General features: G+C 44.3%; 1 protein-coding gene and 1 pseudogene across 4 annotated transcripts in view; both read right to left on the bottom strand.

Annotated features, from left to right (window-relative positions):
- The window catches only part of Tet1 (tet methylcytosine dioxygenase 1), a 107,850-nt gene extending 86,165 nt beyond the window's left edge, over positions 1–21,685 (bottom strand). For 3 of the 4 annotated variants that reach the window (XR_012449732.1, XM_074079015.1, XM_074079017.1), the window contains exons 1-3: positions 21,447–21,685; positions 11,965–12,041; positions 8,930–10,944 (exon numbers count right to left, since the gene is read on the bottom strand). Coding sequence is in view for 3 of the 4 variants with exons in the window: in XM_074079015.1 (XP_073935116.1) it covers positions 8,930–10,825 (1,896 nt within the window). In the remaining variant the exon portion in view is untranslated. The remainder of the gene's footprint in view (positions 1–8,929; positions 10,945–11,964; positions 12,042–21,446) is intronic. The other variant, XM_074079016.1, reaches the window with a different exon arrangement.
- A 3,833-nt stretch (positions 21,686–25,518) lies between these two features.
- On the bottom strand, positions 25,519–26,743 carry LOC109695226 (trans-1,2-dihydrobenzene-1,2-diol dehydrogenase pseudogene; annotated as a pseudogene).
- Positions 26,744–27,184: the final 441 nt, after the last annotated feature.

Raw genomic sequence — 27,184 nt, 5'->3', positions numbered from 1 at the left:
CTAGCTTTATAGCCTAGGATGGCCTCAAGCTTGAGATTACTCTACCTCAGCCTCTGGAGTGCTGGGATTACAGGTGGGCACCAACATGCCTGGCTACTCAGCTGTTTTGAAAGAGCCCTTCTTCCCATCTTCCCTCCTTCCTTCCTTCCTATATCTCTCCATCTCTCTCTTTCTTTCAACAGTGTCTCACTATGTAGCCCAGGCTGGCCTCCAACTCCTGATCCTCCTGCTTCAGCCTCCTTGGTGCTGGGATTACAAGCATGATCCTATTAGTTTTTCCTTTTCTTTCTTTCTCTTCTCTTTTTTTTTTCAGCTCTGGTTTTGAACTCAGGGCTTTGCACTTGCTAGGCAGTAGCAAGGTGCTCTAACACACCTGAGCCTCATCTCCAGCCCAGACCATGTTTCTAAAAAAAAATGAAAGCAGTGTCGGGGGGCGGGGGGAATAGCTCAGTGTTAGGGTGCTTGTCTAATACATCTAAGTCCGTAGATTCAATCCCCAGCACCACAAATATAAAAACAAAATAAAATTAAAACCTTTTTGTATTTCTATCACATGAACCTTATGATTCTAATAACATTCTAACAACAAAGTGTAAATGACTGCAGCATGACCTCTCCACATGTCCCACAACCAGTCCACATCTTGGTTCCCCTCTTCTCCACCCTCTGGCCCTTAGCATGTTGCTTACTACCCTAACTCAGGATCATGGTGATTAAAATGAACACATGCCATCCAAGCCAAGTCCTCTAACCTCTGACCCACTGTGTGGCCCTAGGGGAGTTTCCTGCCTCTTTAAGCATTGGTGTCTTACTTCCTAAGTAGGGACAGAATGTGTATTTCATTTTATTGATGTAAGATTAAATGAGATGTGCACGTCAGTGTTGAATGCAATCCTGGGCATCTAACAAGTACTCAATACACGAGAGATGTTATTAACCCCTTTAAGATATCAATGTTAGGAATGAGCACCTGCCTAGCAAGCATGAGGTCCTGCGTTCAAACTCCAGTACTACCAAAAACAAAACAAAACAAAAAAGCAGAGATTCAGTACAAGCAACCAAAGACAAAAATAAATATTAGAGGACTGGTAGAATGGCTCAAGTGATGGTGTGACTGCTTAGCAAGAACAAGGTCCTAGCCAGGACCCAGTGGCTCACACTTGTAATCCTAGCTACTTCAGAGGCAGAGATCAGGAGAATTGTGATTCAAAGCTAGCCCAGGCAAATGGTTCCATGAGACCCTATCTCAAAAAAACCCTTCATAAAAAAAGGCTGGCTGAGTGGCTCAAGGTGTAGGCCCTAAGCAAGCCCTAGTACTGCAAAAAACAAACAAACAAAAACAAAAAACCAAGAACAAGGTCTTGAGTTCAATCCCCCAGTACCACGAAAGAAAAGAAGGAAAGAAGTTGAATCCTGTTCTGGCTTTATTTTACTGCTTTTTTGGTTGTTTTAACACAGAGTACTGAAAGAGTCTCTGGAAGACAGGGTTGGTTGAATAAGAAATTGATTTAACTTCTATGTTGGCCACTAGACAAATCTTCCTGCAATTCTGAATTAACTCATAAACAAATTACTGCTACTCCAAGGAGAAATTTCACATATACACAAATACACTTCACTTTCTTTTTTATTTGGTGCCACTGAGGTTTGAACTCAGGGCCTCCTGCTTGCTAGGCAGGCACTCTACCATGTGGGGATGCCTCCAGCTCTTCTTTCTGAGAGAAAGAAGAGTTTTTTGTATGTTTTTGAGATATGATTTTTGCATTTGCCCAGGCTGGCCTCAAACTTTGATCCTTCTCATCTCAGCACCTGAGTAGCTAGGATTACAGGCAGGAGTCACAGATGCCCTATGTCTAACCTATATCCATCCTATCCAAAATTCCATGGCTGGGATTAACTGTGGCCTTCCACCGTCTTGTTTGTCCTCCCACTTCCTCCTGCCTTTTCCCTACTTTTGCTGGGTAACAAAAACCTCACCACAAAGTAGTGTTTGCATGTGAAATATGATATAAATATAAGTCTTATGGTGTAAATGTCTCGAATACACCAGAAACACCAAAACCCCTCTCATTACACGAGGACAAGAAACTAACCATGCACGGTCATCTCACTGGAAACCTCAAGTGCAACTCTGCATCTCATGGGAACCAAAAACCGAGTCATTCACAGCAGGAAAAAGGCTTGGCAGACATGAGCAAATGGTGTGTCCTGGCTGCTTCCCGTGCCCTCAGTTCCCTTCCTCCAAACAGCATGAAAACAGCAGCAATGGAAGCTGGCTGACACTAGGGAGATGAATACAGCGCTTTGGAGGATGGACTGGTCACCAGCACCTTAGCACAGGTGTGGTGTCGCAGGCACATTGTTTCTGTTTCCCCCATCCTCCCTGCGTCCCAGTGCGCAAGTGCATGCCTTCCCTAATGAGGACCACATGGGGAAAAGTGAGATTCTCCTGGAAGCGCCTTTCCTTAGCCACAGAACAGCTGTCAGTTACATTCCTTTAAAGCCTTAAGAAAGCAGGGTGATTCGTTTGTTTTGGTTTTGGTTTTTGAGACAGGGCCTCACTGGGTCAGCCCAGGCTGACCTGAAACTCTAGATCATCCTGCCTCAGCTTCCTGAGATTAGAGGTGCATCACCATTCCCAGCAGTGTGAGTCTATTTTTTTCTTTTTTTTGTGGTACCAGAACTTGAACTCGGGGCCTACATCTTCAGCCACTTCACCAGCCCTTTTTTTTTGTGTGTGTGTGTGTGATGGGTATTTTTGAGATAGGGTCTTGTGAACTATTTGCCCAGGCAAAATAGTTCAAACTGTGATCCTCCTGATCTCTGCCTCCTGAGTAGCTAGGATTACAGGGGTGAGCCACCAGCACCCAGCCTAGCAGTGTGATTGTTACTTCTTTTTATTCTGGGGAGTGGGGAACAAGACTTATATTTTGATGAAATCCAGTGAGAACTATGGACTCTCTCTCCAACGTATTTTAAAACAGAAAAAAAATAAGCCAGGCACCAGTGGCTCACGACTGTAATCCCAGCTACTTGGGAGGCTGAGATCTGGAGTACTGAGGTTTGAAACCTCTTGAAATCCTACTTGGGAAAATAAACTAAGGGGATGACCAACAAAAAGAGATGTGGTGTTCAGCTCTGTAGGAAAATACACGTGTGGCATGGTAGTACATTCATGATTACATAATAGTATAATTTGGATTACGCTGATACTAGATGAAGGTGTTGGCCAGAGGAGAGAGGGAAAAGAAGGAGGGAGGCAGGGAAGAAGAAAGGGGAGGAGGGAGGGAGGGACAGAGGAAGGGAGGAGGAAGGAGGAAAAGCATAGTTATTATAGGATTTTGGAGATTAACATCCACAGCTCAGCAATCATGACCATCAGCAGGCTTTTGTTGACAAATGGGGGTTACACACATGTACAATGGGCAACAAAGGGTTTTCTTCCCTATGTCCACCCTACTTTCCATCTGAGGTTAAGTCTAAGTAGTGATACAAAGAGATTCCTTCTAGGCATATTTAAGGACACGCAACATCTGCCCTCAATTGAAGGAGTTGGTAGCAAAAATTTGTTCCATATGCCACATACAGCATATGCCAACATGAGATCGGCTGTTTGAAAACACTGAGAAAAGCGTTAGCCAAGCAAGGCTAGACCCACTCCAAAAGCCCCCAGAAGGGGGAAATAAAACAAGTGTGTCAACCAAATCTGAGTGACACTTCTGAAACTGAAAGTATACTATTGTCACATGGAAAGACCCATCTATAAGAGTGGATAAACGGGGCAAGCCAGGTGCTGGTGGCTCAAACCTTTAATCCTAGCTGCATAGGAGGTAGAGATCAGGAGGATCATGGTTTGAAGCTAATCTGGACAAATAGTTTGAGACCCTATCTTGAAAAAAAATCACAAAAAAGGGCTATCAGAGTGACTCAAGCAGTAAGAGCGCCTGCCTACCAAGTAAGTGTAAGGCTCTGAGTTCAAACTCCAGTGCAGTGCCACAAAAAAAGTGGTAAAATTCACATCCTTACAATATAGCTTTTTTTTTTTTTTTTCCTGTGCTGGGGATTGAACCCAGGGTCCTGTGCATCCTACTTTTTAGCTTTTCTTACATAACTCTATGTGACTAGCACTATTTCTCCATGTGTAATTTGCACACTTTAAAGTGTTTTCTAGGACACTGGTATTTTTCTCTAACCAAACCATAATAACCTCTAATATTTTGAGGAGAAACATTAACCAGAGTAAATACAAGAAAGATTGTTTCACTTTGGGTAGATCAACTCACACTGTCTGGTCATTCAATTAATGTTAATTAAATGCATGATACTATAGCAAAATTCTCTGGCTAGAGACACAGTTCAAGATTTCACTCTGGCTAAGCGCCAATATCTCATGCCTATAATTCTAGCTACTCAGGAAGCAGAGATCTGGAGAATCACGGTTCAAAGCCAGGCTGGGCAAATACTTGAAAGACCCTATCTCCAAAAAACCCATTACAAAAAAGGGCTGGCAGACTAGCTCAAGTGGTAGAGTGCCTGCTTAGCAAGTGTGAAGACCTGAGTTCAAACCCCCGTAGCACCAAAAAACACCCTAAAAGACCTCACTCTCTATACCCCACACAGAAGCAGAGTCTACAAACACTGTATTATTGGGTTTTTGGCTTTTGCACACACCAAAAATAACTTGTGAAAAATGTAACCTTGCAAAAGCCCCTACCTTCTTTATTTTATACAGGTGTAAGCCATTGGCTCCCAGCTTGTGAGTTTTTCGGTTTTGGGTTTCTTTTTTATTGTTGACTTTTCTCTTTTGATGCTGGGGACTGAACCCAGAGCCTCAAGTTTTGGAGCTACATCCCAGCCCTTGTGTTTGTTTTTTGAAACAGGGCCTCCCTATGTAGCCCAGGCTGGCCTCAAACTTGTGATCCTCCTGCCTCAACTTCCCCAGTGCTGAGATTCCATTAAAGGAAGTCTTAAGTGGAACAATGACAGCTGCTGGGTAATCACTACAAAAACTGAACAGATGCTTATCTTATGAGTCTGCAATTCCATGCCTAGAAATGTACCCCATAGAATACATACATATGTTCACCAAAAGACACATACGATACTGTTCACAGTAATGAGTACTGCTCATTAACAGAAGAATGAACAAATTTAGTGTGATAATTTACATAATGAAATACTATACTGAAAAGACAATGAACCCTGCTAACTATAAGCAATATTACTGATGAATCAAATAAAAATATTGAGGGAAAGAAACCAGAAACAATTGTTCCTGGCTTTCCAAGAACGGAAATGGAATGGCTTTCTAAGAATGAACTCCAGCCAAGGTCTGTGCTTCCCTCTGCCTCTCCATGAACTGCTGGATGGGTCAATCTGTCTACCTCCAGAGCTCCGTGTAATGACAGCCAAATATATTCTTCACAAAAGCTTGTCAGAAATAAAAATGATCTATTGGAGAAGGGGATTACAAAGAAGAGGAAGAGAGGGAGAGAGAGAGAGCACAAACTAATTCAAGTAACTTTTGACTGAGCATGGTGATACTCCCTGTAATTCCAGGATTCAGGAAGATCAAGAGTTCAAAGCCAGTAGCCAGGTGCTGGTTGTGCACTCCTGTAATCCTAACTACTTGGGAGATTGAGACTGGAAGGATCGATCCTATCTCCAAAATAATCAGAGAAAAATGGACTAGAGATGTAGCTCAAGCAGTAGAGCGCCTGCTTTGCAAGCTTGAAGTCCTGAGTTCAAACCCCAGTTCCACAAAAAAAAAAAAAAAAAAAAAATTTCAAAGCCAGTGCTTGCCTACAAAGCACAAAGCCCTGAGTTCAAACCCAGCCTGGGCTATATAGTGAGACCCTAACCCAAAATAAAAAACAAATTTTTAAAAAAGATTTATTTATCTTTTTTACATTTACTTACATGTGTACACATTATTTGGGCCACCTCCCCCCTTCTCCCACCTCGGGGCTGTTCTCTGATTTTGTTGAAGAAAAAACATATAAGATAAAAAGAAGAACATCATATTTTTGCTAATTTGAGATGAAGATAGCTCTACAGGGAGATTCCTGACCTCTTCACTACTTCCTGGTCCCCTTCCCCTAGTGGCCTCTGTCAGTTTAAGATTACTATGTTTGTTCCTATATAGAGAGCACATCAATCACATTCAAATTTTAGGTTTCCTTCCCTTTCCCTATTTCTCCCGTGTGCATTCTCCCCTTAGTGTGTGACCCATGTCAATAATATTACTGCATTTGTTTTAGGTCTATAACCCACGTATGAGGGAGAGCATGCAATTTTTGGCCTTCTGATTCTGGCTAATTTCACTTAAGATGATGTTCTCCAGTTCCATCCATTTTCCTGCGAATTACAAAATTTCATTCTTCTTTGTGGCTGAGTAAAATTCCATTGTGTATAAATACCACATTTTCTTGATCCATTCGTCAGTAGTGGGGCATCTTGACTGTTTCCATAACTTGGCTATTGTGAATAGTGCCGCAATAAACATGAGTGTGCAGGTGCCTTTGTAATAACTTGAGTCACATTCCTTTGGGTATATCCCTAGGAATGGGATTGCTGGATCATATGGCAGATCTATGTTTAGCTTTTTAAGAAGCCTCCATGTTGTTCTCCAAAGTGGTTGTACTAGCTTACATTCCTACGAGCAGCGTATGAGGGTTCTTGATGGTAGCAATTCCAATAGGAGTGAGGTGGAAGCTTTTTTTTTTTTTTCTGTACTGGTGTTTGAACTCAGGGCCTATACCTCAAGCCACTCCACAGCCCTTTTTTGTGATGGGTCTTGCGAGCTATTGACCTGGGCTGGCTTTGACCCACAATCCTCCTGATCTCTGCCTCCTGAGTAGCTAGGATTACAGGCATGAGGTGGAAACTTACTGTGGTTTTGATTTGCATTTCCTTTATGGCCAGGGACGGTGAGCACTTTTTCATGTGAAAAACAAATAGTTTTTGAAGATAGCATTGACATGAGTGATAATAATCACATCAGGACAGTACTTTCCAGCTACATTCCTCTACCAAAACAAGCCTACTTTCCATAGGTGTGGGGCAGGGCACATTGTACAGAAACACATTGAACAGAAATTACTTGGATGGTTCGAGGAGCTCCCTGACCAAACTTGAGCATCAAATTAATAATAAGGGGGCTGGGAATAAGCCTATTGGTGGAGGTTACATGTGAAAGGTTGAGGGTTCAATCCCCAACACATACCGCTCCACAAAAAAAAAAAAAAAAAAAAAAAAAAAAAACTGATTATAGTGAAATCCAGGAGTTCAGATTGAAAGACAAATAAACAAATAAATAATTAGCTGGGTTGGAGTCAGTGGTAACAAGGCAAGTTATGACAAACCATTGGACTAACCCAATCTGAGGCACAAAGTAACTGATCCATACTTTTCAAAAGTAGCAATTTTGCCGTGGAGTGGCTCAAGTTCAAATCTCAGTACCACCAATTAATGAATAACCTTGCTTTTAGGAAATACACTCTCCACTATGTAGGGTAAAGAAGTGTCATGTCTGTACAATTTGCTCTCAATTGCTTCAGAAAATGAGGGCGAGTAGATGAAGTAATAGGACAAATTTTTTGTTCAGCTGAGATCAGAAGGCTGGAGGTGAAGCCAGCCCAGGCAATTAGTTTGAGAGACCCTATCTCGAAAGTACCCACCACAAAACAGGGCTGGCGGAGTGGCTCAAGTGGTAGAGTGCCTGCCTAGCAAGGGGGAGGCCCTGAGTTCAAAAGAAGAAAAAAAAAACACCTTAAAAGCTGTCAATACAGGATTGGTTACTAAGTTGATCTCTTGATTGCAAAGGCTCAAACAAGAAAGTAGGCTTTTGGGTACCATAATTTAAGTCAAGAGAGAAATAGAGAACTTTGAATAAAGTTAACTTCTTAAATCAACCCATTTTACTAAACCTGCATTCATAGTAGACGTAGTAGACAAAAGTAACATAACTTCAAGTGATCTAAAAATAAACACAAAACACCATACTTGTCAGGTGCTTTAAAGGCTGATAAGCAGTAATTTTGAGTTTGGGGTTTTTGTTTGTTTGTTTGTTTTGTGGTATTGGAGTTTGAACTCAGGGCCTACACGTTAAGCCATTCCACCAGCCTTTTCTTGTCATGGGTTTTTTCAAGATAGGGTCTCATGAACTGTTTGCCTGGGACTGGCCGGGAACTGTAATCCTTCTGATCTCTGCTTTCAGAGTAGTTAGGATTACAGGCATGAGCCACTGCCGCCCAGTTTATTTTGAGTTTTAACCGAATTCCATAAAGCCTTTTAAAGAAATCCTAAATCAATGGATAATTCTACTATCTTAGGTTCATAAACTGTAATAATAAGAACTAATGTTTATATCACATTGGAGTTTGCAGATCATTTTCATTTAATCCCCAAAACCCCCATGAAATATGCGGAACAGGCAGACATCACCCACTAAGTTGAGATGAAAGCTGAATCACTGGTATGCCTCCAAGGCAAAGTTTCAAGATTAAGGATGCAGTTTCATTCTTTCAAAAGTAAAAAGATTACTTCCTCTGGTTTTTCCAGGTTTCAAGGGAGTTAATGAATTTGTTCCGCTCAAACTTTAAATCTGTAACTTCCAAAAAAGACACACAACTAGCCAAAACGAGTGATAGTGGAAATCTTTGCAAAACCACGCTTCATACAATTTTCCTATGTCTCTATCAAATCCTATAACTGAAAAACTGCAGGTTCTTGTTCTCTGGGACAAATTTGAAAAGCTAACTAAGCCAGCACTCCACAAGACATTCTTCTGGTACATCCATAAGTTCTTACAGGTAAAGCAACATTTTACCAGCGTAAAAGGACAGAAGACTGAAGCAAAATTGTTCTCTGCACAGACCATTACATCAAGAGGTACAGTAGACCTCCAGCCCCTGGGCTCTTTACTTACCTCAGCAGGTACGATGATGGCTGGCTTCTTTTTCAACTCCTCACATTTCCTCATCTTACAGATCTGATGGCTGTTCTTTCTGTTCCTGCAGTAAGTACATTCACCACAGCTGGTCTTCCGCTGGCAGGGCTCACAGACCCCACATCGCTTGCGTTTCTTTTTTTCCAAGGTTGGTAGTAAGGTTGTATAGGAAGGAACAGAGATACTGGCAATTGACACTGGCAGAGGCACCCTTGTGTTGCTGACAACATCAACTGTGCTGGTCATATTGCCCTGGGAACTCTGGCTTTCTGAGATGCTGGGACCCGCCTGGGAGACTTGGGCAACACCCAGGGAGGCAGGGTGGAGTCCTCTCTCAGGGGCAAATGCAAAGCCCTGAACGTTAGCTGGAAGAAGGCTTAGATGAACCTGTTTCTCACTGTCCACATTGCTTGCAGCTATTACTGGAGGTATGGAACTTAGCTCTGAGTATGAGGATGATTGAGGAGTAGGTCCTGAACCCAAAGGCAAAATCGGCATAGCACCTTGGACCTCAAGCCCATATGCAACAGTGCTGTGGGGCTCAGGCCAGTTGCGGGGAGCACTATAGGTAGCAATGGTGTTTGAAGGACTAGGAAGGAAGGTTGGAAGGTCTGGGACAGCACCCACACCCAAACCAAGGGTTTCTTGTTGGTTTAGCATGGTACCAAAGACCTGTCCTTGGACTGAAATAGCACCAGCAATCTCTGGTGGGTCTGGGAGCTCACCCAAGGCCACACCAGGAACTTGGTTAGCACCAGGGAAAACCCACTGAGGAGGGAAAGCACTGAAGGCCTGTCCTAGGACAGCAGTGGTATCAGGAACTTCCTCTCCATCTGGGGTAGCTTTGAGGACCTCTTGAGGAACTGGTTTAGCACCCAGAGTTTCTGGATCTGAGCCTGCCAAGAGCAGTTTTATTAGCGTAGTAGGATATATAGGTCCACCAAGAGATAAGCAGTTTCTAAGGTCCATTTCAGGTGTGATGTGATTAAAACCAGAGGTGGGGCAGTAATTTCGTTCATGTTTCATGGGACCCAGGTAAGAATCAGACAGCTTAAGAGATTCAACACGTGAACCTAAGTCTTCTAACTGAATGTTAGCGCTTCTTTGATAAGTAACTTCCGGAATTGCTCTTTGAGGCAAAGAAGTGCACACAGTGTCCTGAGAAAACATTCTAGAGGAGCTACCGACATCATTTGGTGTCTGTTCAGATGATAGTCCTTCACCACAATGTGTCCCCTCCAAGGGCCCAGCAAGGACCCCTCCTCCAGAGCCACTGTGAACAGGGATATTGATTTTGGAATCCTCTACCCTTTGAGACCAAGACTGGGCTACCTCTTGGCTCTTGCCATTCATTAAAGATGTATTTTGTACACTAATTAGATTCTCTACAGCAGGGGGAACTGGCGGATCTTTTTTTGGGACTGGATCATTTTCTGAGTGTTTTACTCCCATGTCTTTGCACCCATGTTGCTTTTCCAAACTCCTGGAAGGTGGGACTTTCTTGGGTTTGCTGATAACCACAGGGGATTGGGAGAGCCGCCTGCTAAGAGAGGTGCTGCGGAGAGCCATCGTAAACCCATTGCAAGTTAAGGACTCCGGATTCTGAAAGAGGACCTCCGTCCTATCAAAATTCATCCGGGCTGCTCCAGCTCTTGTCAAAAGGCTTCTGACTGGCACAGGTGGTTTGGGTTCTGTTTTTTTCTTAACATCTCTTTCTTGAATTAATTGCTTCAGTTTTCCAGGGTTCACAGTCTTCACCGGTACCACATTTCTGTTGGCCGGTTTGGATGTATTCTTTGGTTGGTTGTTTTTCTTTTTGTTTAGATCTTCCTTCCTGACTAGTCTGGAAGGCTTGGCCTGGCGGGATCGAGACATAGTTACAGAGTAGGAAAAAAGGAAAGGGCACAAGAAACAGAGTCATTGGTCCTTTGGGAAGTCTCACTTCTGAGGAGAATCTGGATGGATTGCCAAGCTCAGTCACTCATGGTTTTGCTCTGAAATAAAAATAACAACAACAAATTAGAAGTGAGTATTTTTGCTATGTACTCTCAAGCATGAAATGGAATATTCACTATTATTCATTAAAATTAAGGATCTGAGGATGTTTACTGCCACACACACACACACACACACACACAAATAAAATATACACAAAAAACAGTAGGAATTCTTTAAACCTTAGATTCATGATAATGCTCCATTAATTACTATGACAATTGATGAATTCTTTGAATAAAGTACACATGAGGGTCTCTGTTAGAAGCCACACTTGATGCATTATATGAATTTTAACTCTAAATTCTAATCTTTACACTGTGGACACTAACAATTACCTCTTAATCTGTTTCCTGAGCATATTATCCCAACATGGGGACAGAGGTGTCATGTGCTTGAAGTAAAGGTGGTAAAGCCAGAGGAAGAAGAGACCCATATAATCCAAAAAACACAACTCCCTGGAGAGCCAATATTAATGCTATATCCCAATTATAAGTCCACCAAAGACACATAAATAGCATAAAATCAGCCTGATGTGGAGGCACAATCCTGGAAGAGACAGGAGGCCAACCCCTGGAAAGGTAGCAGGGAGACCCTGCCTCAAAAAATAAAAACAAAGGGACTGGGGGCAAGGCTCAAGTGGTAGAGTAGTTGCCTAGCAAACATGAGGCCCTAGGTTCTGGAATTAAAAAAAAAAAAAAATAGCATAAGATTTTTTTAATGATACAGGGGTTTGAACTCGGGGCCTACACCTTGAGCTACTCCTCCAGCCCTTTTCTGTGATGGGTATTTTCAAGACAGGATCCCACTAACTATTTGCCTGGATTGGCTTCAAACCAGGATCCTCCTGATTTCTGCCTCCTGAGTAGCTAGGATTACAGGTGTGAACCATGGGCACCAGGCTAAGATCTTGAGAGTGTTGGCAAATCACATTGCAAATAAGAGTCAAAGATGCAACAAAGATCTGTTGAGTACCTACTGTGTGTAAGGAAGGGGTGTGTGGCACTGCCCATACTCACAAATGATGTCTCTTGGACGGGGGCATAACTGAAGTGGTAGATGCCTCGCACTTACAAAGCCGAGCGTTCAACCCTCACTATTGGAAAAAAAGAAAAGAAATGATGTCCCTCTTGTCTCTTCTACCCAAAGACAATGTCCTGAGTTCTATCCCCAGCACTGCAAAATAACAACAACAAAAAGACATAGACTGCTGGTTCTAACATTCCTTCTACCAAGGGTCTCAAAAGTCTCCTGAGAAATATCTACGCAAAGAACTGGAAATAAGAAGAAAATGAGATAATTAGAATCGTGAAGCACATTCAGCAAGCATCATTATCTGAGAGACATAAAAAGGAGAAAATGTCAGAGGGCTAACAAAGTGCCATTGCCAATATTCTTTGAATCTCACATTGTCCAGGCGCTGACCCAGGCACCCCTGTAATCCTAGGTACTCAGGATGCAGAGATCAGGAGGATCACATTTCGAAGCCAGCCTGAGCAAATAGTTCAAAAGATCCTATCTCAAAAGAATCCAACACAAAAAGGTCTAGTGGAGTGGCTCAAGTGGTAAGAGCACCTGCTTAGCAAGCATGAGGTCCTGAGTTCAAACCTCAGTCCCAGACACTCAAGACTGAGGCAGAAGAATGGCTTGAACCCAGGAGTTCAAGATCACCTTACAAAAAAAAAAAAAAAAAAAAATCATACCTTTTGTGAAAATGTAGGGGTAGGCCATAGGGATAGGTTTATTTTTTTAATGTTATTATTGGCAAAACAAAAGGGGACAGGTCTCTATCATCCTCAGATTTTGGATGGTGGTGTTACGGATGTGACCCAGGCAATTCTGAGACCCGCTAGTTGGTTTGGTGGCTAAAAATGGTCTCAATCAGAAAGATTTTCAGATGGAGTGGCTCAAATCCTGTATCTGAGTCAGTGGCCACTGGCTATGTGTCAGTCAGCACACTGACATTTGATCATTTGAAATGATGATGTCTTGAAGTCTCAAGGAGCTCCAACAGGGAAAACCCAGTGGCCCTGGTTTGTCTTTGTGGTATCTGAGGTTGAGGGGTAGGAACGGTGGGAAGAAGGGTAAGAAGATGGACTTTGGAAGTAGGTAGGCATGGTTTTCCTTTTCAGTTTGGAAACATTAGTGGTAGCCATGATGTTGTACAAATTTCTAAGTGTCTATACTTCAGTTTCCTCATGTCTAATACACCAGGATGCATAATATTGACCTCATTGGGTTATCATGAGAATAAAATGAGATGACAGGTGTAAAGACTTAGCACAGAATAAACACAAAATAGTATTTCATAAAATGAATTTTAAAAAATAAAGGCTGTTAACAACTCCAAAATACAGAAGTACTAATGAAGCTGAGTAGTGCACACTGAGCGCTGGGTTCCATCCCAGCACGAATTTAAAAAATGAGGGTGAGGGTGAGGGGTAGTAGTTACCATTATTTAAAAAGAGTATAACTGACAGTCTATCATACCCTACAGAGTTTCTTATCCAATGTAAGTCAGACACCATGCTATAAGAGACCCTACGGCACATTTAATAGTCAAAGCATTTTGCCTTTAAGGCTTTTAAGACTGGGTTGTGCTATGTGGCAGGCTGGCCTCAAACTTGAAATCCTACTTCAGCCTCCTGAGTAAGTACTGGGATTACATGCATGAGCCACCAAGCTTTAAGACTTTTAAGATAGGCATTAGTGATGATAGTAACTAGGTGAAAAAATAACATCTTGATAAATCTGTACTGAATAAAAACACTAAGTCAAAGAACATCTCACTTGAATATTTGCCATCCACGCTTACTATTTCTCCTTTTTTTTTCAGTATTGGGGTTTGAACTCAGGGTCTCACTCTTGCTAGGCAGGTACTCTACCACTTGAGTCACTCTGCCAGCCCTTTGTTGTGCTAAGTATTTTTGAGATAGGGTCTTGTGAACTAGTTGCCCGGGCTGGCTTTGAACCTCCCTGGATCCTGCTGATCTCTGCCTCCTGAGCAGCTAGGATTATAGGAGTGAGCCTCCAGCACCCAGATAAACAAATGCTAGCACTGACTTTTTTTTCTTTTGCAGTACTTGGGATTTGAACTCAGGGCCTCATGCAAGTGCTCTACCACTTGAGCCACTCCACCACTCTCCCCTTTTTCTTAAACAAATTAAAAATTAAGTGTTTTGGCTCATTAAAGTAAGTAACTCTTTGGTTGTGAAGACCTGCAGGACATTTTCTCCAAAGAGCAACTGCTTTTAGAAAATAAAAGGCATAAATGTCACAATGCACCCCAGGACAATAATTTAAAAAATAAATAAATAAAGGCATTCCAATACCAATCTCTGGAAGATCCACAATACCTTTTTACGAGTGATTTCATTATTTAAAAAAAAAATCCATTCTAATCTCTGGAACTGTAACAGTAGGTATGTTTTATCTCTGGTATCAAGATTGCATTGCTAAAAAAAAACTTATTAGAAGCATATAATCTAAGTATTACAATCAACCACAAAAATTAAAATTCATGAATGTAGGCAAGTAATCTGGATTTAGCAGACTGTCATGGGATCTGCTTTTGAAAGTAGTTTATAAATTGATCTCAGTCTATCCATATTCTTTTATATTTTTAAATTGAAGTGCTTTAGAAATTCAGAGGTAATAAAGATAATGGTTACGATTCAAACCTTATCTCCTTTAAAAAGAAAAAAGAAAGAGAAGCCTACCAAGAAATATAAATGGTATGAGCAACATGGATTGGAAGATGTGGCCTCTTTAAATGATTACAGCCTTTTTATGAGATCCTGAAAGAGGCCAACGATCCCTGAAAAACCAAACTGCAGGGGGAAAAAAAACTGTAGCACCCAGACAAGGACTCAGACACATCAGAAACAAAATAAGGGCTCCAGGATTTTGGATTTCGTCATCCTCGGCTCTAGTTGATGCAGTATAACCATTTTTTTTTGGCAGGGGCGGGGGTTTGGTTTTTGGTGGTATTGGGAAATTGAACTCAGGGCTTCCTGCTGGCAAAGCAGGTATTCCACTGCTTGAGCCCCACCTCCAGTCCAGTATAACCTTCTTTTGTTGTAACCTGTGCTGTCCCAAGGGCTGAACTCTTGGAATTTGTGGGGGAGAAAAAAAAAAAAAAAAAAAGAAAGAAATGTAGTCTATTCTATTAAATAGGTCCACAAAGGTTGGACCTAAAGAAAATTAATTTCATTAATTTTCCTTTTTAGCTTATAAACATTATTAAATGTACTTTAAAAAAAAACAAAAACAAAAACAAAAACAAAAAAACAGGTACCAGTGGTTCATGCCTGTAATCATAGCTACTCAGGAGGCAGAGATCAGGAGGATCGCAGTTGGAAGCCAGCAGTTGGAAGAACAGTTCAAAAGACCACATCTTGAAAATACTCAACACAGAACAGGGCTGGCAAAGTGATTCAAGTGGTGGAGTGCCTGCCTAGCAAGTGTGAGGCCCTGAGTTCAAACTCCAGTGTAGCCAAAAAAAAAGGTATGGGCTGGGAGTGTTGCTCTGTGGTAGAGGGCATGCAAAGACCCTTAGTTTGATCCCTAGCACCTGAAAATAAAATAAAATAAAGCAGTTTATTCTAACTTAGAATGTCTTCAAGTGTCTCATTGCTACATCATGTGAACAGAAAGTAAGATTGGTGTCCAAGTTATTAAGCATACTTAGCAGGGGCCAGAAGGGAAACCATGTGCAATTAATTAACACCATCTTGTGAATTCTTATTGTCCTTGGAAGGAAATAACAAAACAAAACCAAAATCTAACTCTTGGATGCAAAAAGGTTCTTTCTTTTTTCTTCTTTTTGGTGCTACTGGGGCTTGAACTCAGAGCCTCACACTTGCTAGGCTTGTAGGCAGGTGCTCTACCACTTGATTGACTATGCCAGCTCTTTTTTTTTTTTTAAATGATACTGGCAATTGAACCCAATGCCTAGAAAATGCTGGCAAATGCTCTATCACTGAGTTACACACACACACACACACACACACACACACACACACACACACACACGAGTCCAGCCCTTTTGTGTTTCTGGTGGGGCTGTAGTTTGAATGCAGGGCTTCCTATTTACAAAGCAGGCACTCTGCTGGGCGCTGGTGGCTCACACCTATAATCCTAGCTATTCAGGAAGCAAAGATCAGGGAAGATTGCAGTTTGAAGCCAGCTCAGGAAAATAGTTCATGAGACCCTATCTTGAAAACACCCATCACAAAAAAGGGCCGGTAGAGTGGCTCAAGGTGAAGGCCCTGAGTTCAAGCCCCGGTACCACAAAAGAACAATCAAGAAAGCAGGCTCTCTGCCAACTGTGCCACATTTTCAGTCCATTTCACATGGTTATTTTGTAGATGGAGCCAATTGAATATTTGCCCAGGCTGGCTTTGAACCATGTTCCTATAGATCTCAGCCTCTCAAGTAGCTAGGATTACAGCTAGCCTTCTCACTCTCTCTCTCTCTCTCTCTCTCTCTCTCTCTATTTTAAAGAACCAACACAGATTTATTAGTAAAGTAGATTAGAACAGGGAAAAGAGCTGGGTGCTGGTGGCTTATGCCTGTAATCCTAGCTACTCAGGAGGCAGAGATCAGGGGGATATTGGTTTGAAGCCACACTGAACAAATAGTTCGAGAGACCCTATCTCAAAAAAAAAAACAACCCACTTCACAAAAAAAGGGCTGGTGGAGTGGCTCTCAGGATGAAAGCCCTGAGTTCAAACCCCAGCACACACACACACACACACACACACACACACACACAAAATAGCCAGGCACTGGTGGCTCATGCCTGTAATCCTAGCTACTCAGGAGGCAGGGATCAGAAGGATCAGTTTGAAGCCAGCCCAGGGAAATAGTAAGCAGACCCTATCTTGAAAAACCCTTACAAAAAATTGGTTGGTGGAGTAGCTCAAGGTGAAGCCCCTGAGTTGAAGTCCCAGTGTGTGAGGGGGGGTGCCTGGCAGTGTGGCTCAAGCAGTAGAGCACCTACCAAGCAAACAACAGTGAGGCCCTGAGTTCAAACCCAGTCCCACAAATAAATAAATATAAAAATAAAATGATGGTGCAAAAAAAAAAAAAAAAAAAAAAAGAAAAGAAAAAGTAAGAGGGAAAAGAAATAGCACTGCCTGACATGCAGAGGGTGGGAGCTGGGGCTCTTTTTTTTTTTTTAAATGAGTTATTATTAAGTTGCCCAATAAATCCTCAAACTTGTGATCTTCATCTCAGACACCCATATTCTGGGATTATAGATGTATGTTACCATACCCAGCTCACATATAACTGAAGTTTAAATTTACCTAATCATATTAGTCAACACATAGGATCAGAATTTTTGCTTCAATATGATTTGAACTTCTCATCACTTGGGAGGTGGAGGCAGGAGAATTTAGGAGTTTGAGGCTAGCCTGGGCTACTTGAAACTGTCTCAAAAACAAGCAAACTGAGGCCAATAGGAGAAGGAGACCAGGAACTAGAGAAAATGTTAGATCAAAAAGAATTAACCTAGAAGGTAACACACACGCACAGGAAATGTGAGTCAACTCCCTGTATAGCTATCCTTATCTCAACCAGCAAAAACCCTTGTTCCTTCCTATTATTGCTTATACTCTCTCTTCAACAAAATTAGAGATAAGGGCAAAATAGTTTCTGCCGGGTATGGAGTGGGTGGGGGGAGAGAGAGAGAGGGGGCGGAGTGGATGGTAAGGGAGGGGGTGGGGGCAGGGAGGAGAAATGACCCAAGCATTGTATGCACATATGAATAATAAAAACAAACAAACAACAAATAAACAAAAATGTCATGATGAAACTCTTATGTACAATAAAAAATGCTTGGGAAGAAAGAAAAAATAAAATAAAAAATATATATGCACATACATCTGATTTAAACTTACTAAGTGACAAAACTTTTCTTATCCAGTCTTTTTTTTTTTTTTTTTTTTTTTTCAATTTGGTGGAACTGGTGTTTGAATTTAGCGCCTCAAGCCTGCAAAGCAGTTAACCCACACACCTCCAATTCACTTTGCTCTGATTATTTTGGAGATGGGGTCTCAGGGACTATTTGCCCAGCTGACTTTGAACAGAGATCCTCCCAACTCAGCCTCCCAAGTAACTAGGATTACAGGTGTGAGGCACCAGAGCCCGATTCAAGAGCCTTTTTTATAATTATTAAAGAACCATTTTAGCCAGGCACCAGTGGCTCATACATGTAATCCTAGCTACTCAAGAGGCAGAGATCCGAAAGATCACTTTGGAGGCCGCCCTGGGCAAATAGTTCGTTAGATCCTATCATCCTGTCTCGAAAATACCCAACACAAAGCAGAGCAGTAGTTCAAGTATTAGAGAGCCTGCCTCGCAAGAATGAGGCTCTGCGTTCAAATCCCAGCACCGCAAAAATAATAATTGTACCACACTGCCTATAAAATGAAAGGCCGGCATCCTAAAACTATACCAGTTGTCTGTAAGTTACAATATTGACAGCAATATGTCAAAAAATCCTCCCACCTACATCTCTCCTCTTTCTGGATCTCCCAAAGTCCCTTGGCCAGAAAGTGGCTGAACTGATGTAACCAACCATCCAGCCCGCACATCAATTTAAAATTATATTACAATCCTTCCCACTACCAGCAGTGGCCAAAAAATGGCATTTGCATACCTAGAGGTAGCTGTAAAAGAGGGCGATTTCACAGTCTCTCAGCTTCCTAGAACTTCAAGGCTCTTAACACTTCACCCGAGAAAGCATTTCTTTTCAAAAGGCACCACCTGGCTTAGTTTCCTCTAGCAAGCAAGTTCTCCGTAGAAAGGAAGCGGCCGCCAGCGACTGCTGGCTGTTCCTAGATAGCTTTCTACCGCAGGAAGTTGGGAGAGCTCCGCACGGGCAAAGGCGGTTCAGGGAAACTCACTAGAGTGCCAGCCCATTTAGTCAAAGACTCCTTCCATATGTAAAACACCCCTGCCGCCCTGCAGAGCGCGAGGGGCAAGAAGGGAGGGGGGGCAGTGCTAAAAGGGCCAAGAGAAAGGGAAGAAGAAGGTTAAAATGGAGGTACACTGGCCCTTCCAAAGAAAGGCATGAAACATATCAAGAGGAAGAAAACCATACCTAAGAAGACCATGTCTAATTAGGAAAATAAATCAATGAATAAAAACCAAAGGAATAAGGGAGGTTAAGAAATTCATTTATAGTAATAAAGCTAGGATCTAAAAAGACAATTGGGATCAAAAGGCTGACGCCCAAGCAGAGAAGGAAAGAAGTGTGCAGGAAAGACACACATACAGAAGAAGGTGGGGGAGGGGAAGGACAAACCAGATAAGGAAGATTGCAGAAGGTAGAGAAACAAAGGGCAGATCCAGTGGAAATCCAAACCGCTGAGCCATCCCTCCTGGAGAAGACCGGCCAGGAGGTCACATTTCATTAAAATGTGAAGCGGAAAATCTGACTGCTAATCCGCAATGAAAAAGGTCACAACGTGTCATTCACCAAATACCTTGATTCTGAAGTTGAAGCCGTATCTTGGTTTAAGACAGAGAGGTTGACAACCTAATTAAAATTCCTTAATTTAGGAAAATGGACACTTGGATTGTATCCTGTGTAACCAATGGCGATAAAAATCGAGAAATACCAAAAAATTCACGTCAACTCGGCCTTTTAATTCTTGGAAATAATACGGACTATGCTCCAGACATCGCCTAGTTAACGTACCTCTCGACCTGCTCGCACAAACGCACGCACCCGCGCGACCTAATGATAGCCATAAATTCCTAATATGCTCTAAATAACCCTGTTCCAAGAAGCTCCCTTCCCGTATTGTTTCAGTAGACTGAGGCGTAATGAAGCTAATGCCTGTATTTTACTTATATATTTTGGGGGGTTCTGGGGAGAAGAACCTGAGGTTGCAGATCTCTAGCGCCTCCCCTCAGTCATTCCGGGTGGCGCGCGCAGCTCACCCCAGGACCCCAGGCTGGGCACGGGTCGTGTCCTCGCTAGGACCCCCGGAAGCACGTTTCAAACGTTTCTTCATTAAGCGGTCATTACCACGAGATACTACTCAGCTCACTTGGTGCCCGAGTGAGACCCCGCACACAAGTGACCTAGGAGTGATGGGTGGTGAGCTGGGGAGGAGAATGAGATGGGGGCGGGGGAGGAATCCCGTTTCTAGTGTTCGGTTCTCTTGGAGACACATCAGTTTTCACTGGGTCAGAAATGCCAGAAGTGGGTTCCCGGCTCACGTGGAGAGGTTCACTGATGCGGGCCAGTTCTTTCCTGACCACTTGCATTGCGCAGCGCTGCTGGAGGATGAAGCCGACCAGGGGGGTCGGGAAACAGGGAGGAGGTGAGAGCGAGGGAGAGAGAGAGTGAAGGGGAAATTTTAAAATAAATCTTCCTTGCCCTGCACGAGAATTGGTGGCGGTCCCCGAGGCCCCCTGGCCAGGGGCGGGGATTGGGCTGCTCACGTGCGGCACGGCGGGTACCAGACACCCAGCTCCGTGCGCCTCCCACCCTAGGGGCCCGCTCCAGGGTCCCGCCGGAGCTGCCCGGGGACCGCCGCGACGCAGCGCGATCGGCAACCGACTGGTTCTCGTGGAAGGGTTTCAAAAAAGTCATTTTGACAGAACGCTGCTTCCTTCCCTACTGCCTCCTTCCCCACTGCCTCCTTCCCCAGTCTATGCAACTCCGGGTCAACTCCCAGCACTACTCCCTACTGCCCGGACTCCAAAAGCTTCGCCCCCTGAGGCCCCATCCCTGAAACGCTCCCAGAGGCAGGCGCCAATTGCTTTCCCCCAATCGGTCCCCTATGGAGGGATGGGGAGAGGGAGCGATCTCGTTCGTGGGGGACGCTGGAGGTCTGGACAGTCCAGGCTCCCCACTCGCAAGTTGCGCAAAGTCTTGCCACTGCTCCGGCTCAGCAGCGCAGGGACCTCCGACTCTCCCTAGGACGCGGACTCTGTAATCACCCGCATGTTTAGGGGTCTCCCCCAGGCCACACTTGCCCTCCCCCCTCCCCAAGCCCGATTTCCAACGAAGCACGGTGTCCGGGCCCCTGGCGTCCCTGCTGCCCTCACCCTGCACGGCGGCCAGGCCTCCGGGGCGGGCTGCACCATCCTCTGGCCGGGGGCATTGTTTACCACCCGCAACAAAAGCGCCGGGAGCGGCCCGGGGTGGGGGGTCGCGGCGGGGAGCGGGCCCACTCCTGCGGCCGCTGGAAGCCTTGGATGCCAAGCCCCCGCCACCTCCAGCCTATGCCGAGCGCTGCCCCCGTAGCCCCCTGGGGCCCCAGAGTCCAAGTCCCCGCTCCCCACTCCCCTGACCTCTGCCCCAGCCCCAGTCCACCGCTGACCGGCTCGGGATAGCTGCGGAACGCGAGTGTCCCTCGTCCCCAAGCCCGCCCCAGCCCTCGGGCAAACTTTTCCACTCCCGCTGCTCCCCACAACTTTGAAGCCTGAGGCCCCCGCGGGTGCGAGGGGCGCGGGCGGGCCCCGGGTGGACTCTTACCTTCCGGCACAGTCAGGGCCCCACCCCCCGGGGTGGGCAGCTGCTTCCCAAAGGTCCACAGGGGAGAGGCAGGTAGCTTCGCATGGCTGGGGTGGGGCAGGGGGGTGTCCCGGGGGGCAGACCCGGGAGCAGAGGGGCCAGCGGCTGCGCGCACAAAGCCGCGCCGGAGCGGACTGCGCGGCCACTCCCCACCAGGTCAGCCCCCCGGAGCAGCAGTGTCTCCCCAGGACAGACCTCAGGGAGTGAAGCTGGGGCTCAGCCTTCCCTGGACCCTGCACCGCCGAGCGAGAGGCAAAACGCGAGCTGGATTTCCCCAAACCGGAGCTGGACTCCCCTGTGGACCCCTCCTCCTCCCCTTCTCCCTCTTTCTCCCAAGATCCTATCCATACACACCGCCCCCTTTTCTTTAGGTTAAAGGAGACTTTTTTTTTTTTTTTTTTTTTTTTTTTTAGTACTGGGGTTTGAACTCAGGGCATCCCTCTTGCTAGGTTGGCGCTCTACCACTTGAGCCACTTTGTTGTGATGGGTTCTCCCCCGCCTCCACCCCCCCCACCATAAGTGTCTCCAGAACTATTTGCCCAGGGCTGGCTTCCAACAGAGATTCTCCTGATCTCTGCCTTGGGGAGTAGCTAGGATTGCAGTGTTAGCCACTGGGCCCCAGGCTAAAGGAGACTATTGAAGGAGGAGTAAGTAGAAAGGTGTTAAGATTTTCTTGTCAATACCTTCCCCCCCCAAGAGGCTCTCAGATTAGAGAAAAAATGTTTTGAGGATCTCTAAAATTTATGTTTATAGATGCATGCAGGGGGTGCCAGGTCATAGATGGGACCATTGAGCAATATCTGGGTGGTGAGCAATGGAAAACCATCCTCCACACCAAAGGGAAACCAAATGAGGGTTGTGTTCCTTGACTCAGCCAGCGTTGATGTCTGCAAAGGTCATCTTAATTTTTTTTTGCCCAGCACTGGAGTTTGAACTCAGGGCCTCATGGTTGCTAGGCAGGAGCTCTTACTACTTGAGCCACTCCACCAGCCCTTTTTTGATATGGATTTTTCCCAGATAAGGTCTCCTGAACTATTTGCCCCAGGCTGGCATGGAACCACTTGCCCCAGGCTGGCATGGAACCATGATCCTGCTGCTCTCCCTCTTGAGTAGCTAGGATTACAGGTGTGAGCCACTGTTGCCCAGTTCTAATGTTTTTATTAGTTATCTGGCCCTGGACCTCAGTAATGCCATATTCACTTTAAAGCTGAAGAGATAAAGGCACAGCAAGAGAGTAAGTTTTCACCATTAGGAATAACCAGTCAAAATTAAGACTAAGGCAGCCAATTTCTCCCCAAATGTTTGATGGCTGTTACTTCTTCCAATAGTCATCATTATACAGGCAAGGGAATCCAAGACTTTTAATGGGGTTCCCATGGTAAGGAAAACACTGATCATGGAACTAGCATTCCTTCCAGTCCAACTCCAACTAAAACGAAAGGATGGAAGTATTCATTGTCATTGCTTTTCACACCTTCCTACCTTCATTGCACACTCACATTTCGTTCTTTGTTATACACACTTTATAATTGTTCTTTCTAGAAAGGTCCAAAACTTTGGACCTTCCTGGCTGATTAATTTCATTCAAAATTATTCTTGAAGTAGGATTCAGGCATACAGAGATAAATAAAATTTGCCTCCTGCTCAGAAGGAGCATGGATTCCTGGTTGGCACACACAATGAACTGATGAGGGCCCCAATCCAAAAAAGTGCCTAGACTAGAGAAATTCAGAAATGGGGTACCTGGGCTGGGGGTGTAGCTCAATGACAGAGCCCTTATGAAGTATGCATGGAGCCTATGCTCAATCTTCAGCACCAAAAAAAAAAGTGTTTTTGGAAATAAATGGTTTTTTTCTTTCTTTTTTCTAGGGTCCTGCGACCTGACTGTTAATCAACAGAAAACCATTTTTTTTCTACAGCCCACGGGACACCACCCTCACTCCTATCCTACTTCCAACTCCTTCTCTCTAAACTGGTCATTATGCTGGCCTCCCTGGTCTTAGAGGTTCTCCTCAGTCAACTTCAGCCTTCCTGCCCATCAACCTACTTGCTCTGCTTACCTGCCCCCCAGACTCCCGTTCCAGCCTACTTGCCGCCCAGCCTCCCTCTCAGTCTTCCTCTGAAATAAGTCTTATAGCCAAAAATTGTCTTTCCTCATATACTGCTTCCAAAATTGTTTTGTTTTTTGAGATGGGATATCCCTATATCATACAGGGTGGCCTCAAACCCTTGACCTCTAAGGATTCTTCTGCCACAACCTCCCAAGCAGTTGGGACTACAGGTGCACTTCCCCCTGTACCCCACAAATGCCCAATTGTGAGTACATTTTTCTGGGTTCTGGGACCTAGATGAAAAGAAAGGAATGCTGGGAAATTTTGACTCAAAGCCTGAATCAAACTCAGGACTTTGAGCATGCTAAGTAGGGCTCTATCACTGAGTTACATTCCCAGCCTTTCAGTGTTTTTGTTGTTCTTTTTTTTTAAGCATCAGAATTTGAACTCAGAGCCCACACCTTGAACCACTCCTTCAGCCCTTTTTTGTGATTCCTTTTTTTTTCAAGAAAGGGTCTCAGGAATTATTTGGCTGGACTGGCTTGGAAACTCGATCCTCCTGATCTCTGCCTCTTGAGTAGCTAGGATTACAGTGGGAGCCACCAGCACCCAGTCAGTATCTGTTTCTTAATGTAGCACCTAGTGACATTAGTTCCATCTGGTCCATCAGGTCAAAAGGGGGCTGATATTTATAATAGAAACTAAAGTGTTGAACAAACTTTGGGAAACTAAAGGACATAAATCATCTACCTTAAGGAGGAAAAAAGAAATGCAGTGATTTTGTAGACCTCGATATCAAAGAATAAGCTGAGTGTGGTGATATACTTTGGTAATCCAGCACTAGGAAGACTGAGGCAGGAGGAACTCAAGTCTGAGGCCTTCCTGGGCTATCTCAAAAACAATAACAAAAAGTGTGTGGGGGGCAGAAATCTGAGGATGTGACTCAGTGGTAGAGCTCTCACCTAGCATTTGTGAGGCCCTGGATTGGATCCCTAACACTGCAGTAATAATAATACTCTGGCCAAAATGTAAAAATCAAGTGGAATACCAAGTGTTGGTGAGCAATATGTGTGTGTGTTTGTGTGTGTCAGTATAAATGGAAAAAGAAACAAAGCAGACTGTTTTCTATAGGGATATCAGGGATTTATGTGTGGATAGACTGACAGGTGAGTAGAGGATGTAAAAGAAGGTAGGAAAGAGCTCAAGGTTTCTGGGTGATGTGGAACAGCACAGTCTGCATGGTCCAAGGCAACAGAAGAAATTGGGCAAGAAGCCAAAGGTGACAGCGTTGGAAGGGCCAGTGCTGTCAATTCTGCTAGGAGTTAAGGGAACAAGAAATTGCATAGGAGAGCCAGGCACTGAGGTTCACAGCTGTAATCCTAGCGTCAAAGGAGGCAGAGATCAGAAGGATGGCAGTTCCAAGTCAGTCCAGATCAAAGAGTTCTCGAGACCCTATCATGGAAAAAAAAAAAAATCACAAAAAAGGGCTGGTGGAGTGACTCAAGCAGTAAGAGCGCCTGCCTAGCCAGTGTGAGGTGCTGACTTCAAAACCCAGTGCTTCCAAAAAAGAAAAGAAAAAGAAAAAAATCATAGTAGTAAAGATACAGGGGAATTACCAAATAACTTACACTGAGTATTTTTTCAGGAACTAGAATTTACTGATCAATCTACTGCCAGAATGACATTAAAAAACAAAATGTCTGTTTATCTCTACTAACACTCCACACCATCAAAGAGTATTTCTGTGACCAGGTGGTGTGAGGGTTTCCCCCCAACCCCAAGCAGTTCTTCACCAGTCACTGACTGAGGGTACTACACATTCATTCTTTGGTATGGGGGGGCGGGAACTGAATGTTCATGACCCTTGAGGGGCAAGTCCCTATGATAAAATGCCATAGTATTTGCTCGTCCTATTTCCTCCCTCCCTCCCTTCTTCTCCTTTTCTCTCCCCCTCCCCAATCCCATGGAAACTATGACTTTACTTATTGAGGGGAGGCTTTAATCTTCGTCTTGACTTCAATGGTCTTCACCTCCTCAAGGATGTCAGCCAGGAGCTCACTTTCTGCCAGAGGACTCACTGGACTTTCCTTTAGGTCCTTCTGCAGACACTCTCGGACATGCTTGGCCTCATACGTCATTCCAATCCAGTTAGGAAAATTGTACTCCTTGTTTGGGACCCAGGACACCGGGAACGCTTTATTCACCACCAGCTCTGTTGGGCACCAGGACGTGTGAATCTGAGTCCTACCCTCGGTACCAGTCACAGAGGCTGTGTTGGAGAGCTCAGCAGAAATACTGCAGGTGAAGGTGGCATGGAGTCCTCCTGGTGAAACAGCATGCTCACAGTGTCATCCACACCTGTTTCATAAAATCTTCCCACAGCTGAAATCTTCTCTGGCCTCTGCCTGCCAAAGACCATGGAGATGAACTGGAGGTCCAGCAGGCTGCCGCTAGCCTGGGCTGTGTCTGTGGCCCCTGGGAAAATGGAGCAATTTAAGCCCTAATTCTGCACAGTTCATTGAGCCAAAATTGACTTCAGAGCCTCCACAGCTGGGGGGGGGGGGGGGGGGGAAATGGGTCCACCCGCGTCTTGTGCGGTGGTGCTATGTGCCAATGTAGGCCACCTCTAGTGGGAGGAAGTTAAGTCCCCTGCCTTCCTTTTTGAGGAGGGGGTCTTGTTATGTTGCCAGGATAGCCTCTAACTCTCCATTCTTCTGCCTCAGCCTCCAGACTAGCTGGGATTATAGGACCCAGCAACCTCTCCCAGCAGTAGCTCATCCCATATAGTTTATTTTTTTCTTTGCAGTACTGGAGCTTGAACTCAGGGCCTTCACCTCGAGCCACTCCACCAGCCCTCTCTCTTTTTGTGATTGGTATTTTCGAGATAGGGTCTCAGGAACTGTTTGCCCAGACTGGCTTCAAAGCGTGATCCTGACCTCTGCCTCCTAAGTAGATCGGATTATAGGTGTGAGCCACCAGCTTCCTCCTACATGCCTTAAATCATCTCTAGATTACTTACACCAGAGACAATGTAACATTATGGAAATAGTTGTTAGATTGTATTATTTAGGGAATAATGAGATGAAAAGACTGTCTGCTTATGTTCAGTACAGATGCAATACCCCAATATTTTCAATCTAAGGTTCATCTAACTGGAGCATGCAGATTACCTGCTGGATTCAGAGCATAGGAGTAGCCCTTATTCATGCTTCGGCTGAGTATGGCTGTAATTATTCTTGGTCAACCACCTTCTAAAAACATTAAATGTAAAATTCCAGAAATAAACATAAGTTTTTTTGTATGTGTTGTTTGTCAGTTTTGGCCATACTGAGGTTTGAACTCAGGACCTCCCACTTGATAGACAGGCCTCTACCATTTGAGTCTTGCCCCCAACCCTGAAGCTTGAAATAACTTTTATTACAGTACCTTACTGCTTAATTTTACTATGAAGTTTTGTTTTTGATTTTGTGCTGCTGGCCTGGTACAAGCTAGGTTACCACTGAGCCACATTCTCAGCTATGTTGTTAATTTCTTACTGTGCCTAATTTATAAATTAAACTCTTTCATAAGTATGTACATATTAGGAAAAAGCATCCTGTATATATAGACCTTGGCACTATCTGTGGCTTCAGGCTTTCACAGGGGGTC

Source organism: Castor canadensis, chromosome 7 (assembly GCF_047511655.1).
Source record: "Castor canadensis chromosome 7, mCasCan1.hap1v2, whole genome shotgun sequence".
Lineage (NCBI taxonomy): Eukaryota > Metazoa > Chordata > Mammalia > Rodentia > Castoridae > Castor > Castor canadensis.
The sequence above is the reverse complement of the archived record's forward strand: the minus strand, read 5'-3'. Positions and strand labels throughout refer to the sequence as shown.